At 42.6% G+C, this 17,408-nt stretch overlaps 1 protein-coding gene across 1 annotated transcript in view; it reads left to right on the top strand.

Annotated features, from left to right (window-relative positions):
- Nucleotides 1-17,408, top strand: part of F5 (coagulation factor V) — a 77,612-nt gene that overhangs the window by 50,396 nt on the left and 9,808 nt on the right. Inside the window, exons 13-19 of the mRNA XM_057770652.1 lie at nt 432-2,985; nt 7,521-7,695; nt 8,822-9,058; nt 10,618-10,825; nt 13,890-14,072; nt 16,249-16,365; nt 17,074-17,145. Coding sequence (XP_057626635.1) covers nt 432-2,985; nt 7,521-7,695; nt 8,822-9,058; nt 10,618-10,825; nt 13,890-14,072; nt 16,249-16,365; nt 17,074-17,145 — 3,546 coding nt within the window. The remainder of the gene's footprint in view (nt 1-431; nt 2,986-7,520; nt 7,696-8,821; nt 9,059-10,617; nt 10,826-13,889; nt 14,073-16,248; nt 16,366-17,073; nt 17,146-17,408) is intronic.

The raw sequence follows: 17,408 nt of genomic DNA, 5'->3' as shown, positions 1-17,408 counted from the left end.
CAAGTAAGCACACGGTGATGACTTTTGAGGTCCGTTTTATCACTGATTTCCCCTTTTCTTGGTGTATTCTAAAGCAACAATTCTTGAACAATCCAAACCGAAAGTCTCTTTTTCTTCTTAATCTCCATAGACCAATAGTTTAAAGTTAATTTCTGTTAAATACCCTACCCTAAAAGTACAATGACCCTGTAAATAGATACCAAAGCAATGTCAAGCTACATTTTAAAAAATTCCTAAACACCCTATTCTTGGCTTTTCTCTCTATGTCAATGTAGCTCCGTAACTCACCATTCATAGTCTAGCATGGTCCATAGCTCACACATGGGTCCTCTGGTTAAAATTCACTAGAAATTGTTTCCCCCAGCAGATCCTGGTGTTTTTATAACTTTTCCTGAGCTTTCAACCTTCCCTTCTCTGTCTCTCCTATGAAGGAACGTGGATGTTAACTACCATGAATTCCAATCCAAGACACAAAAACCTAAGACTGAGATTCAGGGATGTTAAATGTATTCGGAATGATGATGATGAAGACTCGTATGAGATTTATGAACCTTTTGTACCTACATCTGTTTCCGTGACAACTCGGAAAATTCATGACTCTTTAGAATACGAGCTTGGCATCGAGAGTGAAGATGAGGATTACCAGTATCTATTGGCTTCGTCACTAGGAATTAGATCATTCAGAAACTCATCATGGAATCAGGAGGAAGATGAGTTCAATCTTACTGCTCTCGCTCTAGAGAACAGCTCGGAGTCCATATTTCCAAGCACAGACAAAGTAAATGACTCAAAATCTTCTCCAGGAAACCTTAGTGGGATTGCCAGTAACAACCTCAAAGAATCTCAACAAACCCTTCCTGGCTCAGGAGCCACCATGACTGGTACGCTCCTGGAGGACCTCACTGGCTTGGGTGAGAACTCAGTTCTCAACTCTCCCACAGAACACCATTCCAGCTCGTATTATGAGCATGATGTGGAAGATTCACAATCAGACATCACAGTGGTTCACCTACTTCCCCTTGGTGCAAAAGGATCAGGGAGCCAAGGACATGCTAAGCATAAAAAAGCCAAGCTAGGAAGATCCCACCTGATGAAGTATAGGTTCCCCCAGATGAAAGTACCAGTCCAAAAAACTAGGAGGCATTCAAACCCAAAGAATACTAATGCCAGAGTGAGGTCCAGCGAGGAAATTCCTACTGATTTGTTCCTCTTAAAACAAACGAACACATCCAAATTTTTGGATAGGGAATGGTATTTGGCTTCTGAAAAAAGTAGTTATGAAATAATACCAGCAAATGGTGAAGACACAGCTGTTGATAAGCTGCAGAATGGCCCTCAGAATCAGAACATCTCAGGGGCTTGGGACAATAGCACCTCCACTACAAAAACAACAGGAAAGCCACGTGACCTCCCAATGTTTTCTGGAATTAGACGTAAATCTCCACAAGTAACACAGGAGAAAGGGAACAGAGACTTTAATAACGGACAGTTCATCAAGACACGAAAGAAGAAGGGTAAGAAGATGGCAATCCATAGTCTTCTATCTCCAAGAGGCTTTCACCCACTAAGAGGAGATGCCCAGCCCACATTTTTAGACCAGAGACTTAATCACTCACTGTTAGCCCACAAGTCCAATGAAACAGCTCTTCCCATAGACCTGAATCAGACCTCCCCTTCAACGAGTGTTGACAGGTCACTTCCTGACCATCATCAGGCCCCCCCACATGGCTTGCAACAGATGAACTCTGCTTTAGATGTGTATCTGTCATTGCCCCCAGAGGAACAATCTCCAATATTTCCTACCCAGGATCCTGATCAAACACACTCCACCACAGACCTGAGTCACAGATCCTCTCCTCCAGAGCCCAGCCAGGGGTTTGATTATGACCTAAGTCATGAATCCTACCCTGAAGACATTGGTCAAACATCTTTCTTTCCAGACCAAAGTCAAAAGTCTCTGTCTTCAGAAGATGGCCAAGCAAGTCCCTCCTCAGACCCAAGTCTCTTTACCATCTCTCCAGAATTAGATCAGACAATTATTTCTCCAGACCTGGGCCAGATGACCCTTTCTCCAGATGAGAACCAGAAGACCTCCTTCCCAGACCTCGGTCAGGTACCCCTTTCTCCAGATGAGAACCAGAAGACCTCCTCCCCAGACCTAGGTCAGGTGCCCCTTTCTCCAGATGAGAACCAGAAGACCTCCTCCCCAGACCTAGGTCAGGTGCCCCTTTATCCTGATGACTACCAGATGCCTTCCTCCCCAGACCTGGGTCAGGTGCCCTTTTCTCCAGATGACAACCAGAAAGCCTCCCCCCACGATCTTAGCCTCTTGCCTCTCCCTCCAGAATTTGATGAGCTAGTCCTTTCCCAGGATTTGGACCAGATGCCCCAGTCTTCAGACCTCAGTCAGGTGACCCTCTCCCCAGACCTCAGCCTCTTGACCCTCTCTCCAGATTTTGACGAAATCATCCTATCCCCAGACCTCAGTCAAGTGACCCTCTCTCCAGACCTCATCCAGACAAGCCCCACTCTTAACCACAGGCACAAAACAGCCTCTGAGGATCCTGGTCGAGCATCTGACCCTACAGATTCTGGTCAGTCTTTACCCCTTCCAGAACTGAACCAGACTCTTCTCCATCCAGATCTCATTCACACACCATCTTCTTCACCATCGCCCCAACTCAATAACACTTCCAAGTCAACGGAACTGAATCCTCTTGTTGTAGTAGGTCTCAGTAGAGTCGATGGAGATGATGTTGAAATCATTTCAAATGAGGAACTAGAAAGCATTGATGATGATTATACTGAAGATTATTATGTAAGCTATAATGATCCCTACAAAACAGACACCAGGATAGATACCAACTCCTCCAGAAATCCAGATACCATTGCAGCATGGTACCTCCGTGGCCATCGTGGAAACAAGCAATACTATTTTATTGCTGCTGAAGAAATATCCTGGGATTATTCAAAATTTTCTCAAAGGTTTGGCTAGTTTTCTCTCTTTATATTCTCATTTTTCCTGCCACTGCCATGAAAATCACCTACAGCACTTCCTGGGAGGTGATTTTGAACAAACTGTGCTTTCTATTGTCTAAGTCTCCTATGTCAACTGGGCCTGTAATATTTCCTTTGTCATTTCCAATATTAGTGCTCTCTACACTTTAGATGACACTCAGGCAAATAAGAACCAGTACTGAGGAAGTCTATGGTATGCTGTGGTTAAATCAGTCTCCCTTCCTTTCTCATAGCCACTTACCACACATGCTCCTGTCCCCTTTCCTTGTCCTAATACATACCTTTCCCTATGCATAGCTATCTGCCGACCAAAACAGATCAAGTGAGGTTGGCTTCCAATCCAGGCTTTAATGTAGAAATCTCTGTTTGCATCTACTTGTTAACAACAGTTTCTAAGAGATCCACTTACTCTTTTATTTTTAATATTCTTTTCAATTCAGTGTCACTGAGGGATGGAAAGCCACCCTGTTCTGGGCTGAAAACAGAAGAACAGGGCAAGAACTACAGATTTGTCGGGATAGATCTGGTGACTGTATGCAATAAGCAGCTTGTAGTGGTTAATCAAGGCTGCCACACTCATATCATAAAAGTGTGATTATAGTACACAAACACGATGTGCATTGAGAATGATTCACCTCAGACCGTTCATACAGTGGCTAACATTTTCTTTAGAATGCTTCTTTAAGATGCTGTCCCCTGTGGTTTCTCACTTAAATGAACTGCCCATCACTACATGCGAATAAACTAGTTATCTGAATATCTCTAAGATGAGACAGGGTTGCAGTCTTTACACAGAGTAGAAAGAGTGGAAGGCAGTTCCTCCAAACTCTTGCCTCTCAGGCCTGAAGCTGGCTCTTAGAGCTGGCAGAGTTGTTTTGCCTGCTCATGTGTTCCGTGTGTGGATAGATGGGGCCAGCAAGAAAGAAAGACAAAAGGGAAGGCAGAATAAGTTTCTCCGTTGATGGCTTTGGCGATATTATAGCTATTAGGTGTTTGAAGGATGAGTTTGGGGCTTATTTCCATTGACTTGAGAGATTTGAATCTGTAAGAGAATTTGATGTCTTTTGGTCTCTCACTTAGTTGATAAGATCTGTGGGAACTAATGTGTTGGATTTATATTTTTATTAAGCTTTTTATTTTGAGATAATTGTGGAATCACACACTCTTGTGAGAAATTACACAATATTCCTTATATACTTTACTGGGTCACTCCAGTGGTAGTCTCTTAGGAAAGTATACTATACTACAAAAAAGTGTATGGACCTTGCTGCTGTCATGAGAGAGAACATTGCCATCTACACACACACACACATACACACACACACACACACACACACACACACACACATGCCTCATACCGCCCATCTACTTCCCTCCCACCCGTACTCCACCTTAGCCTTGTGGTCACTAGTCAGATCTCTGTATCTGCCATTTTGTCATTTCATGACCACTGTGTCCTGCTACATGTGATCTTAGGGGATTGGCTTTTTTTTTTAAACCACTAAACAGAATTCTTCAGAGATACATCCTCATTATTAAACAATCTAACCATTCCTTCTATTGCTCCGTAAGATTTCACATGGCATTCACAAGTTTTGTTGTTGTTTTTGCTGTTGATGAATATTGATGCTGCCAAATATGAGGGATTTCAATACCTGTGGAAGTATCGCAAGCTAATAAACACATGCACCATACACTTATCTTCTGTTAGAGAGCTCTTAGAGCTTACTCTCGCCAGTTTTCAAGGCTGTACTACACAATGACTGGTTATAGTTGCCATGCTGTATAGTAGGTCTCCTGAAGGTACATTTGCTCTCTGAATGAAATTTTGTATCCTTTGACCAACACCTTCCCAGTCTGCTTCCCTCCAAGTCCCTGGTAACCACTCTACTTCTGTGAGTTTTTGTCTTTCTGTGCTTGGCTCTTTTCATTTAGTAACATGACAATTTTTTCTTCTTTATAGAGGCTATCTTGTGTTCCTGTGTGTGTGTGTGTGTGTGTGTGTGTGTGTAATTTTCTTTATTCATGCATCCATTAATAGACTCTTAGGTTGATTATACATTTGGCTGTTATAAATAATCCTGTAATAATGCAGCTGTTTCTTTTTCTTTTCTTTTCTTTTTTTTTTTTTTGGTTTTTGGTTTTTGGAGACAGGGTTTCTCTGTGGTTTTAAAGCCTGTCCTGGAGCTAGCTCTTGTAGACCAGGCTGGTCTCGAACTCACAGAGATCCGCCTGCCTCTGCCTCCCAAGTGCTGGGATTAAAGGCGTGCGCCACCACCGCCCAGCATGCAGCTGTTTCTTTAATGTACAAATTTCACCTTCAATTCTGTGGCCCAAAATGAGATTTCCAGCCAGGCATGGTGACACATTTTAATCCCTGCACTTGGGAGACAAAAGCGGGCAGATCTCTGGGAGGTCAAGACCAGCGTGGATTATATAATGTAGTAACTGCTAGGCTAGCTAGTGCCACACAGTGAAACCCCATTCAAAGAAAGGGCAAGAGAGAGAAATGAGACTGCAATGTATGTTGGAACTCTGTTGTTGATTTTTTGAGCAACCTCTGTCCTATTTTTAATAATGTTTTATCATTTAGATTCACTTTTTTTCTATTTTAAAGGCTTCTTTTTCTCCACGTGCTTGTTAACACTTATCTCCTGTTCCTATAATCACTATTTTAACCGATTAAAAGTGATATCCTTGGGATTTTTATTTTCATTTTTGATCATTAACAGTAGCATTTTATGTACTTGTCGGGAATTTCTAAGTCTTCTTTTGATAATATATCAAAAATTTAAATATATTATATATAAAAATTTATGTTAGCATATTATTCTGTTTATTAATTAATTATTAATAATAATGTATATTGCATTCTTTGCCTGCTATTAATCAATATTTTTGCTAGTAATTAAGTTCCTCGTATACGTTTAGATATTGACTCCTTATCAGATACATGTCTATATATCTGATACAACATGTGTTTTCCAATCACATAAGTTGTTTCTTAATTCTCTTGACTGTTTCCTCTGCCACATGTCACCTTAGTCTGATATTGCATGAATGGAATTCCATCTGTCCATTTGTGTTTTGTTACCTGATTTTGAGAGTCTTATCATGAAAATCTTTGCTCAGACCCGTGTCTAAAAGCTTATAAATAATATGCTTTAGCAAAATCAAAGCCAAGAACAGCCACTCAGGGTAAAAGACATGCGTCTATCTGATCCCTTTCATGAGGGTGGCCTTCTAACTCAACTGACCATCATCTGGAAGTCCCAACTCCGGTCTAACCCATTGAATGATGTTGTCTGTTACTATATCATTATATTTGTTTATTAATTTATGTGCTTGACAAAAGCATATTAAGTGCCTACTGTGTGCATACTCTATGCCAAATAACATGCTAAGAATTGGAGAACGCAGCTGGGCAATGGTGGTGGCACACGCCTTTAATCCCAGCACTTGGGAGGCAGAGGCAGGCAGATCTCTGTGAGTTTGAGGCGAGCCTGGTCTACAAGAGCTAGTTCCAGGTCAGGCTTCAAAGCTACAGAGAAACACTACCTTGATAAAGAAACAAAAAAGGAAAGAAAGGAAGGAAGGAAAAAGGAAGGAAGGAAGGAAGGAAGGAAGGAAAGAAAAGAAAAAAACAGAATTGGAGAACATATCATGAGCAGGCTGAGCAGAATACTTGGCCTCATAAGACTTACTCCTTAGTGGCAGACCAAGATATTAATAGATCTCTCAGGTCTCACATAATTTGTTATACATCCTGTAGAAATACTATAGGACAAGCCGGGCGGTGGTGGCGCACGTCTTTAATCCCAGCACTCAGGAGGCAGAGACAGGAGGATCTCTGTGAGTTCAAGGCCAGCCTGGTCTACAAGAGCTAGTTCCAGAGAAAACTACAGAGAAACCCTGTCTCGAAACACAAAAACAAACAAAAAAAGAGATACTATAGGACTACTATAGAAATCTACTGTGTAGACTATAATAATACCATACATATATTTATTATACTGATATATTAATATACTAAATAAATAAATGAAATTATACTTGACCTAGTCCAAGAGATCCTAGGAAGTATTATCTAAGAAATAATATTTGAGCTGGAAACTAAAACATACATAGGGTTTTCATTTATATATATATTCATTAACTTATACACGAAGTGGTTATTAAATATTCTAGGCTAGTTACCAAACAGATTATTTCCTAATTCCTTTCAATTGTTTATTTTTATTTTATGTGTAGGTATGAGTGCCTGAATGTATTATGAACTGTGTATGTGCGTGGCATCCTTAAAGGCCAGAATATCTCTAGAACTGGGGTTACAAGTGGTTGTGAGCTGCCCACAGTGGGTGCTGGGAATCAAACATAGGTCCTCTGCAAGAGCAACCAGAGCTCCTAACTGCTGAGTCATCTCTCCCAGATTTCCCCAACAGTACTTAATTTCTTCTTCTTCTTCTTTTTTTTTTTAATGAATGCTATTGCTGTCACTTCAGTGAAATGGACAGTGAAGACTCTGATGCCACTCCAAAGGACACCACATACAAGAAAGTTGTTTTCAGAAAATACCTGGACAGTACTTTCACCAGACGTGATCCTCGGGCGGAATACGAGGAGCATCTTGGGATTCTGGGTCCTGTTATCAGAGCTGAAGTGGGTGACGTGATCCAAGTAAGCCATCCTCGAGCCCACTGAGTCTCCAGGGATTCGCCACAAGCACCAAAGCTAATTTGTTTCTCAGAACTGATGAATAACTGCCATTCCCCACCCCCAAAGTCTGCTTGATTATTTGGCAATTTTTGAGATTAAAAAATATCTAAGACGTTTTAACCCTGAAAATTGTTTAATCTGGAAGAGGCAGCACTGGCATTTCTAGCTGAAGCCAGGCTGTGTTGACCTAACGTAGAAAATGACTCAGCTGTGTTCCATGGCAGAAGTGGTGACAGCAACTGTAGTAATTTATAAATATATCCCAGCATTTTCTTAAGAGACAATATGAGACCAAATGAAAGGAAACTGGAAAATGAAGATGTCTCTCTGCTCTAAAAGAGTAAGCCAGTTTCTTAAGCATTTTACCAGTCTTGGTCATTGATTGCTTTTAAAACCCTGTATCCACTTCACAGACAACAACTTGCTTTTATAACAGAGTTTATCTCCCCATCCTTCCTAAGCTCTCACATGTCAAACAAAAACAAAACAATAACAACAATAAGCAGACAAAACGCAAGAAAAACTGCCCCATATCTATGTCCAAAAATATAACCTTTGACCTGTGAGGGTATCTGCCAATTTGTCAATAACCATTTGTTCCTTTTCAAAAGACACACAGGGGTGGGGAGATGGCTCCATGGGTAAAGAGTAACTACTTAGTCTGGCATCTGCAAGGTCCTGGCCTTGAACTCCGACACAGCAAAACCAATTAATCAGTCATGGAAGGCAATGAAGTCTGTGTTAGTTGGCTCTCTTGCTCTGATAACAGAGGAAACACTTCTTTTAGCCCATGATATCATCAGTGGTTGCCTGACTCCCTCTCTTTGGGTCTTGCGTTAAATCAAGTAATATGCAAAAATTCATTTGCAGTTATAAGCGCCCAGTACACCTTAGCTCTGATATCATGACTGCCAGTCACAGCCTTTAGTGCTGACAAGTTTTGGTTTGGTACGTTAAGACATTTGTGGGTCACTCTTTCTTCTTCTTCTTCTTCTTCTTCTTCTTCTTCTTCTTCTTCTTCTTCTTCTTCTTCTTCTTCTTCTTCTTCTTCTTCTTCTTCTTCTTCTTCTTCTTCTTCTTCTTCTAGGTTCGCTTTAAAAATTTAGCATCCAGACCATACTCTCTTCATGCCCATGGACTTTTCTACGAAAAGTCCTCTGAGGGAAAGACTTATGAAGATGACTCTCCTGAATGGTTTCAGGAAGACAATGCTGTCCAGCCCAACAGCAGTTATACGTATGTGTGGCATGCCATCGAGCGCTCCGGGCCAGAGAACGCTGGCTCTGCCTGCCGGGCTTGGACCTACTACTCTGCAGTGAATGTGGTAGGTTTTGAATTCTGATCTCTACCCTCATCATAAAGCCACAATTTCTGTTGTTGTTGTTGTTGTTTTTAAGCATCTCCTACAGACTGGGTGATGGTGGCGCACACCTTTGATCCTGGCACTTGGGAGGGAGAGGCAGTCAGATCTCTGTGAGGCCAGCCTGGTCTGGAAAAAAAAAGGCTCCCATGCTTTTCCTGGGACATGTGGTAGAGCTGCCATTCACGGTGTGGCTGCCATAACCAGAGATACTCCACACAGTTCATTAGACATGGCACAGACAAGTGTTCATTCAATGGATGTCCAGGGGATACATAAATCTGAGTGTGCTCCCAGAGAACCATGCTAGTTTGCAATTTAAAGTAGTTTAGTCTTAAGTCGGGGCCTCAGCAGTTAACAGCACTGCTTGCTCTTCCAAAGGTCCGAGTTCAATTCCCCACAACCACATGGTGGCTCACAACCGTCTGTAATGAGATCTGGTGCCCTCTTGAGGAAGAGACCTGGTCAATCATTTTCATCAACTTAGGAAATGTTTTTGCTGCTCCACTTAGGCCATGAGGAGATTCAGTTTGTTACTTAATGTGTAGCCTTTGCTAATAAAGAACAATACGATAAGAAGTCAGTTCTGTTCTAAGTTAAACAAGGACAGAGGGAGGACGCTGCGGTGTTCCCGAAGGAATAATCCAAGCACATTCAGGAAGGTAGGAACAATTAGTTTCTCTGGTCAAACTAGCAACTGTGTTGATCAGGACAAGCTGTGCCCACCTCCTGTCTTCTTGGCTGGCCTTAGGCACCCAGGAAAGGCAGAAAGAAACCAGCGTCCATGCAGACCCACTGGATTCTCACTGTCTTCTTTGTCCTTGACCGTTAGAGAGAGAGAGACCTTTGTACAGTGAGACTCCCAAACACAGATGGCTGAGGACTCCGCCCAGGTTCACAGCCAGCAAAGCCCAAAGCCCTCTCCCAACTCTCCACCTGTCAAAGGACAGCTTGGCTTCAGATTTGCCCTCAAAGACAGAGCAAATACCTGTCTTTATTAGACCAAGGTTTCTAGACAGTTTCCTGTGATTCCCTTTGTCCCTGGACAAGTAGTTTAGGGGTTTAGGGGATTGGCTCGGAGTGTATTCAAGGATGGGCTGAACCATTTAGTGAGAACTTGTCTTTGAAAGAATTAGAAAGAGGCTGGGGATGGAAATCAATTCCGTTCCCAAAACCAAAACAGAGAGTGGTAGAAGGAAGGGGGTGTGGGGAGGTTAGTAGACATGCGTTCAATGAATATTTCCACTTGCCGTTGGGATTGTTGTCAGGATTAAATAAGATACTACAGGCAAAACCTTTAATAAAGTATGGACGCTCAATAAATGGTGTCCATTTGGTTGCCGATTTTTAATGTTATTATTCAGATAAAGGATAACAACCCAGACTTATTCATTACTGGTCTTCAAGTTTGGAGCCTCTTAGACGAGATTTCTTTTTGTGTAAGAACTGTACTTGTCAGGAGAGAAAATAAGAATATTCCAATGAACGACGAGCGTTTGCACTTTGCTTGTCTTGTCCTCCAGGAGAAAGACATCCACTCGGGTTTGATTGGCCCCCTCCTGATCTGCCGGAAAGGAACACTTCACGAGGAGAGCAATCTGCCTGTGGACAGGAGGGAATTTGTCTTGCTCTTCATGGCCTTTGATGAAAAGAAGAGTTGGTACTATGAAAAGTCCAAAAGGTCATGGAGAATCGATTCTCCAGAAGTGAAAAATTCCCACAAGTTTTACGGTATTTTTCCTCTGACTTTCATCTGTCCTGATTAAACCTCACAAGGTCACAATGATTCCTGCCTTTAGGTCTTCAAAAGATTAGACCTTAGGGTGTTCTTGAGGAGCCAGCATCAAGGAATCCTGGCTCTTCAGCATCCTAGAGAGAGGATCTGGCCCATAGGAAACCCTGCTAAAGAGCACAGAGAGACTGCTGGACAGCATACACTGGCTGCTGCCAGACAACATAAAACTAACCAAGAAAATGGGCACTGTCCTCCAGACGGCAACATACATAGGCATGGGCACGGTATCACCCTACTCTTTAAGATACTAATGACCCTGTTTCTTGCAGTCTAAAACAATTAGTATTTAGACTAAGAAATGATCATCCCTGTGCCTTTTCTGAAATCAGAGTGGCTATATCAGCTCCATCTCTTGGCCTCTGTAGGCAACATCTGTACCAGGTGGCATGAGAATTTAAGGAACTAGGAAGCTAAGCATCCAGGCAACAGGATACAGGCAAGACAGCCTGCCCTTAGGAGATGATATGGAGGAAACTGTCTCTATTCAGAAGTCTCTTGAGGAACGTGGCCTGTAAAATGGCAAATTAATTAAAAAAACAGGCTTAGAAAAAGGCAGGATGAAGAGTTTAGTGCCCAGCCAAAACAACAACAGTTAGAAATCAGAAGAAAATAAAGACTCATGAGTGGTAAGACGGTTCAGAAAGTAAGAGGGCTTGCTTACAAACCCAAGGGCCATCTCCCAAACCTGCATGATTTGAAAAGAACAGATTCCCACAAGGTGTCCTCTGACTTCTGCATTCATACCATAGGTGTGTGTGTGTGTGTGTGTGTGTGCGCACGCGCGCTTACATGTGCACACCCGAGCACATGTGCACACACATACACATGTGACACACAAAGTGAAAATAAATTTAAAAATAAATCAGAGACAACTCAGGCCTGTTTTGGAAGTTTGAAAATGAAGGCCATTGTTCTGGAGTCTCCGATTAGTGAGAACTTGTGCTTTTGGTATCGAGTCTGTCAGAATACTGAGGGAGGAGAAAGGCGCACAGGCCTGAAATCACAGCACTGAAGGCTGGGATAGGAGGGCTGAACTACACACAGAGACCTTGTCTGAAAGAATAAATAGCAAATAAATGAACAATATATGTCAAAATATTTTCATAGCATGCTATTAGATGGCACCTCTAGCCAGCCACCCAGGCTCGGTAGATTCATTCTTCCTCTATCACTGATGTGCTCAAGGCACACTTCTTAAGTACATGGCCTTACTTCTAGACGTTCAATAATGTCACCTGTAAATACTTTGAGACACAAGCAGAAACAATGATTTACACTTGTTCTAGAAGCCACCAACTACTAGTGGAATCTGCTTTTCATAAAAACCTTTAAAGATTTTTTTTTTAAATTCAAATATAAAAAACTTCTGTTAGAGTACAGTTGATTCAGACAGCTGTTGGACAGATTGCAAACAGAGATCCCTCCTTCCCCTCCCTTTCTTCTCTTTCCCTTTCCTCCCCTCCCCTCCCCTTTCCTTTTCTTTCCTTCCCTTCCCTCCCCTGCCCTTTTCTGCCCTTCCCTTCCATTCCCTCTTCCATCTCTAGGCCTTTCAGCCCTGAAGCTGCTTGAATGAGCAGGAAGTATCCCCTTTAGGAATCCCCTCAGCCTAGTAAGACCCCACAGGCTGAAGAATAAGATGGGCTGTCTCTTGATTATGCCCTTTGCTTGAGGAGCATCCTCCAGAAAATGCTTTCTGGTTTCCCCCAAAAGCCAGCTATGTTTATTATAGCTTCAGTCCTAAACACATTCCCAATTCTTGGACATTTAGTGATCCCAATGTGTAGTATTTATCGGGGTATGTGACAAGCAGACCTCTGGAGTCCTCCAGGTTCTAGCTCAGTGCCTGGCTTTCGTAGCACATGCTCAGAATACAAATGAAATAGTGAATGAATGAACAAGTCCTCTCATCCTTCCTCATCTACCGAATGTCCACTGAGCATCTCTGTTGAAACTCCTCTCTCCCATATCCTAGTGCATCCCCTGAACGATGCTGACGTAGTGACCACTCCCACTGCCCTTCACGCTTATGACATCAAATTCTTGAACAGAAACTGGAGCACGGGGGTGACAGCTGGTGCTCAAGTATGTAGGCAGGCGTTCCTGTACTCGAAATGATTCGACAAGTGCCAGAATAATTGCAATCCCTCCCCCTCCAAAAGTTTCTTTGATTGGTTTCTGAAATCCTACAGCAATCCCTTGAAGTCTCCTTACCCTGCTTCTGTTCCAGTTAAGTGATAGCACCAAACTTTTTCATTAATTTGTGTGTGTGTGTGTGTGTGTGCGTGCACGTGCATGCATGTGTATGTGTGTTATGTTTTTAAGGTGGTTAAGTTTATTAGGAGCTTTAAACACACAGACACATACAGACACACACACACACACACAGTGGTATGGTATTGTGCCCAAGGATAAGACAAGAAGACCTTGAGTTCAGGATCACCTTGAGCTAAAGAGAGAGAGTTCCAGGCTGGCCTGGGGTATATACCAAGACCTCACCTAAAACAAAAAATCCACCGATTTCACTAAAGGGAAGGTAGATACAGCGTGGCGATCTTAGACTCAGTCCTGAGAGGTGAGCTGAGGAGCCACACCAAGGAAAGGTGACACACTGCTACTGTTAACTGACTCTCACCCTAGGGGCTAGCATTATCTGCCCCTTTCATCTTTCTGCATCAAGGGGACATTTATACGATCAACGTGAAAGGCAAATGGGCAAAGCCTTAAGCAGGAGAGGGACAAAATCTGTGGGAGAAAGAAAAACCATTCCAAAATAGAGCCAACCCACACTTCTGTAGATGTTTGAGAAGTAGCCTAAAAATTCAAAAGTCTTCATTCAGCCTCGCATCGGTTCTATGAAACCACCAAGGGCTCTTTCTACACCTGGGTAGGTCTAAGAATGCCCAGTAATGAGGAAGAAGGGAGCGGAGTGGATGGCGTACCCGACTCCTCCTTGTGCATACAAGTGTTTGATTGATTACAGCTCTCTCTCTTTCCTTTTAGCCATTAATGGGATGATCTACAATCTGCCTGGCCTGATAATGTACGAGCAAGAGTGGGTGAGGCTCCACCTGCTGAACATGGGCGGCTCCCAAGACATTCACGTGGTTCATTTTCATGGCCAGACCCTGCTGGATAACAGCACCACCAAACAGCACCAGTTAGGAGTCTGGCCCCTTCTACCTGGTAAAGATCTGGGCCATGGGAGAGGTCCCTGCTAAGAAATAGCAGGACAGGGCACCTGTAACTTTCTGTCTTTGTCTCCTTGTACATCTACTGTTTAAGGGAAGAGTCTGCTTTAGATGCCAAGGCAAAGTTTTGTCTCTCTACATCCAGCACAAACAGTGCTCGTTAGACTAGAAAGGGCAGAGCCATCAGAAGCAGGACACCGCAGGTTAGACGAGGAGAGAACAGAGCTATCAGAAGCAGGAAACAGCAGGCTATACCAGAGGACTGAACCATCAGATGCAGGGAGCTGCAGGTTAGACCAGGAGAGCACAGCTGTGGACATCTGGATCTCCTGAGCTGTGTGTAGACACCACATAAGACAGATTTGCGACCTTCGGGTCGTCACAGAGTTTCTCACGCAATTTCTCCTGGGCATCTGTGTTTCATGAGAATCATATCTCAATACATGTCAAATAAGCCACCAAGGCACAAAGAAGATCCTGTTGCTGTTGGGAGGCTGATTAGGAACACAAACTGTGCTCTTCAGGGGCCTTGAACTCCACTTCTGAAACCTTCAGCCTAACCTTTCTGAGTAAGCAATTCTGGGGATTGTAATCTTGAACAGATTCATGACTCTGGAGAACAAGATCCTTTGTATGATTGTAAAAGCTAACAACAGAGGCATTTGGAGTTGTTCATGTGAGAACACGATGATTAACGTAGATCTAAACAAACGGGAACCATCAGGGAAGATTTTTGGTGTGTCTCTGAGTTCTTTGAAGAGAAATCTGTTAGTGGGCGGGGTTAGAGGGCGAGATGCCACTGAAGAACCCAGGACTCAGGTTAAGATGCACACGGACTGAGATTTTCACTCTCAGAGGCTCTGGAAAGGTATAGACCGCAGGGGAGAAGACCCGGGATTCTGGATCTCTTCCAAGCAGATGCCCTCCCCATACATACTGTCTGAAGAACTAACTTCACAGGGGTCGGGTGTGAAAGCCATTGAGTGAATTATTCTCATATACAGACACGGAAGTCCAGACGGGTCTATTTTACTAAACAGAGGGAGAAATGTCTTCTTGTTTGGTTCTAAATACCACTCCCTAAGAATTCTACAAAAAAAAAAAAAAAAAAGCTCCTTTGCTCCTTTGTTTAACTTCAGAGACAGGATGGACCAGGCCAAATTCACCCCATCTTTTCACCAAGTGTCAGCAAGCGAGTGGTTCACTGCATAAACCTGCAGCGTGGCCTGAGAAGTGAAGGTTGAGCATCCACATGCATTTTCAAACCAAAATAACAGATGTCAGAAGGAACATGAGAGATGTGATTCACCGAGTTTGAGACGAATAGCCATTAGCTGTTAATTTTTACTCAAAATCTGGGACATGGTCAGAAATTGTAGTAAATACAACTCAAATATAGGATCAAGTGGAAGAGAGCGGACATTATGTGTCAGTACAAATTAACATAAGTTTTAGGCTTTCTTTCCAATTTTCTGAAACAATTTTTGTACATTTTTATTCATGTATGTACGCTTTCAAGAGAATTTGAAACCATAAGGAAAGGATATTTTTATTCCTTACATATTGAAAAGGGAAACACATTCTATAGCTATAATGCCGAGTGATAAGTCAATCAAGGTCACTTTGAAACGTGAACCTGTGTATTCGAATTGTGTATGGGTCAGTTCCTAACAGTGAGTTTAGACGACTGAAAACTTTTTAAGGAGGGCTGGCAGGGTTTTTATGTCTGGGTGATTTATTTTTGGTAATTTCTCTTGTGTTGTTTATCTGCTTGATGGTTTGTTTGCTTGAAATAGTCTCAGGTATCCCCATGCAGCGACAGATGGCCTTGAACTCCTGATTCCCCTACCTTCTCCTTCTGAGCCCTTTGGTTAGAGGCATGCACTGGGGTGCCCAGTTTACAGGGTTCTTGGTCAAGTTCAGAGCTTTGAGAATTCCAGGCAAGCTGTTTTCCTGACTGAGTAGCTCCTCTACCCTTAGTTTTGGTAATTTGTGGATGCTGGTGTCGTAGCTTACACAGAATTAATTTTTATCTGGGCTCAAGAGAGAAGAATCACTTTAAAATTCTCCCCTGCAGCTTCTTGTGACTTTAAGATTTTTAGAGCGCTCCATCACAATATTAATCTGACGATCACTAAGCTTATAATTTTCTCTTTCACTCTCTATTTTAGGTTCATTTAAAACTCTTGAAATGAAGGCCTCAAAGCCTGGCTGGTGGCTGCTGGACACAGAGATTGGAGAGAACCAGATAGCGGGCATGCAAACACCCTTTCTCATCATAGACAAAGGTATCGCCCACGTGATATTTGCTGATGAGGAGGCGCCTAATAATAGAAGGCTTCCAATGCCCAGTTATCTGATTCTCATCATTCTGCTGTGGCAATGACGAAAGAGGCTTCCCCTGGCCACTAAAACATGACAGTTTATCTGTAAACAAACAAACGTGTCAAGTACTTCATGACTGGGGAAACCAATAGAAAGCTTACTTCCGCAGGAATTTTGACCCATGGGAAAATATATGTAAGAAAATTTTTAAGCTCCTAGAGTAGAGTCGAAAGAGAAACCAGGATTCTTCAGGAACTCGCAGATCATCTATCCATTCGGTATCAAGTCTTCTCAATCACCTGTTGACAACCAAGCACTGCGCTCTCATCCAGGTGCCCACTAGCTGGTAGTTCCTCCCTTGTAATCCCCAGGCCAAGAGCGCCCTGCAGTCTTAGGAATAATAGTGCTTAATGTCAAGACTTTGTTTTAAAAATTGAGCCAGATAGAAATCAGCTTAAAAATATTTTTAAGACTCCAATTAATTTCTCATGTGGTATTCACTATTTTAATAAACATTATAGTCTTGCTGAGTGTTTATCACTTTCTAGTCAGGCATATTAATGTCACTATCGTGAAAGATAAGTGAAAACAATCTCTAGCCATGGAGGTTTTACTTATTATATATATTTTTTTTCTAAAAAAATTATTGATTTTTGTGTTTTTTTTCACAGAGTGTAAGATGCCAATGGGACTGAGCACGGGTGTCATATCTGATTCACAGATCAAGGCCTCAGGACATCTGAGTAAGTAGCAACATCATAACCTGTGACTGGAGATGCCTCCACTGTGTAGAATCCAGCTCATGAAGCCAGGCACGACAACCTGACCATGAGCCAGTTCCTCTCTCTGGGTTTGTGTCTGCCACAGCTTTGATGAAACAGCTCCATTTGTGGCTCTTCTCTGGTAGAGAAAGAAATATAGCAGGAGCTAAAATCATATTCATACACCCAGCATGTCTATTCCCCAAAGGGTCTTCTCTAGGAAACACCAAGAACCCAGCATTGCT

The sequence above is a fragment of the Chionomys nivalis genome, chromosome 5 (assembly GCF_950005125.1).
Source record: "Chionomys nivalis chromosome 5, mChiNiv1.1, whole genome shotgun sequence".
Classification (NCBI taxonomy): domain Eukaryota; kingdom Metazoa; phylum Chordata; class Mammalia; order Rodentia; family Cricetidae; genus Chionomys; species Chionomys nivalis.
This window is presented reverse-complemented; position numbering and strand designations above follow the sequence as displayed.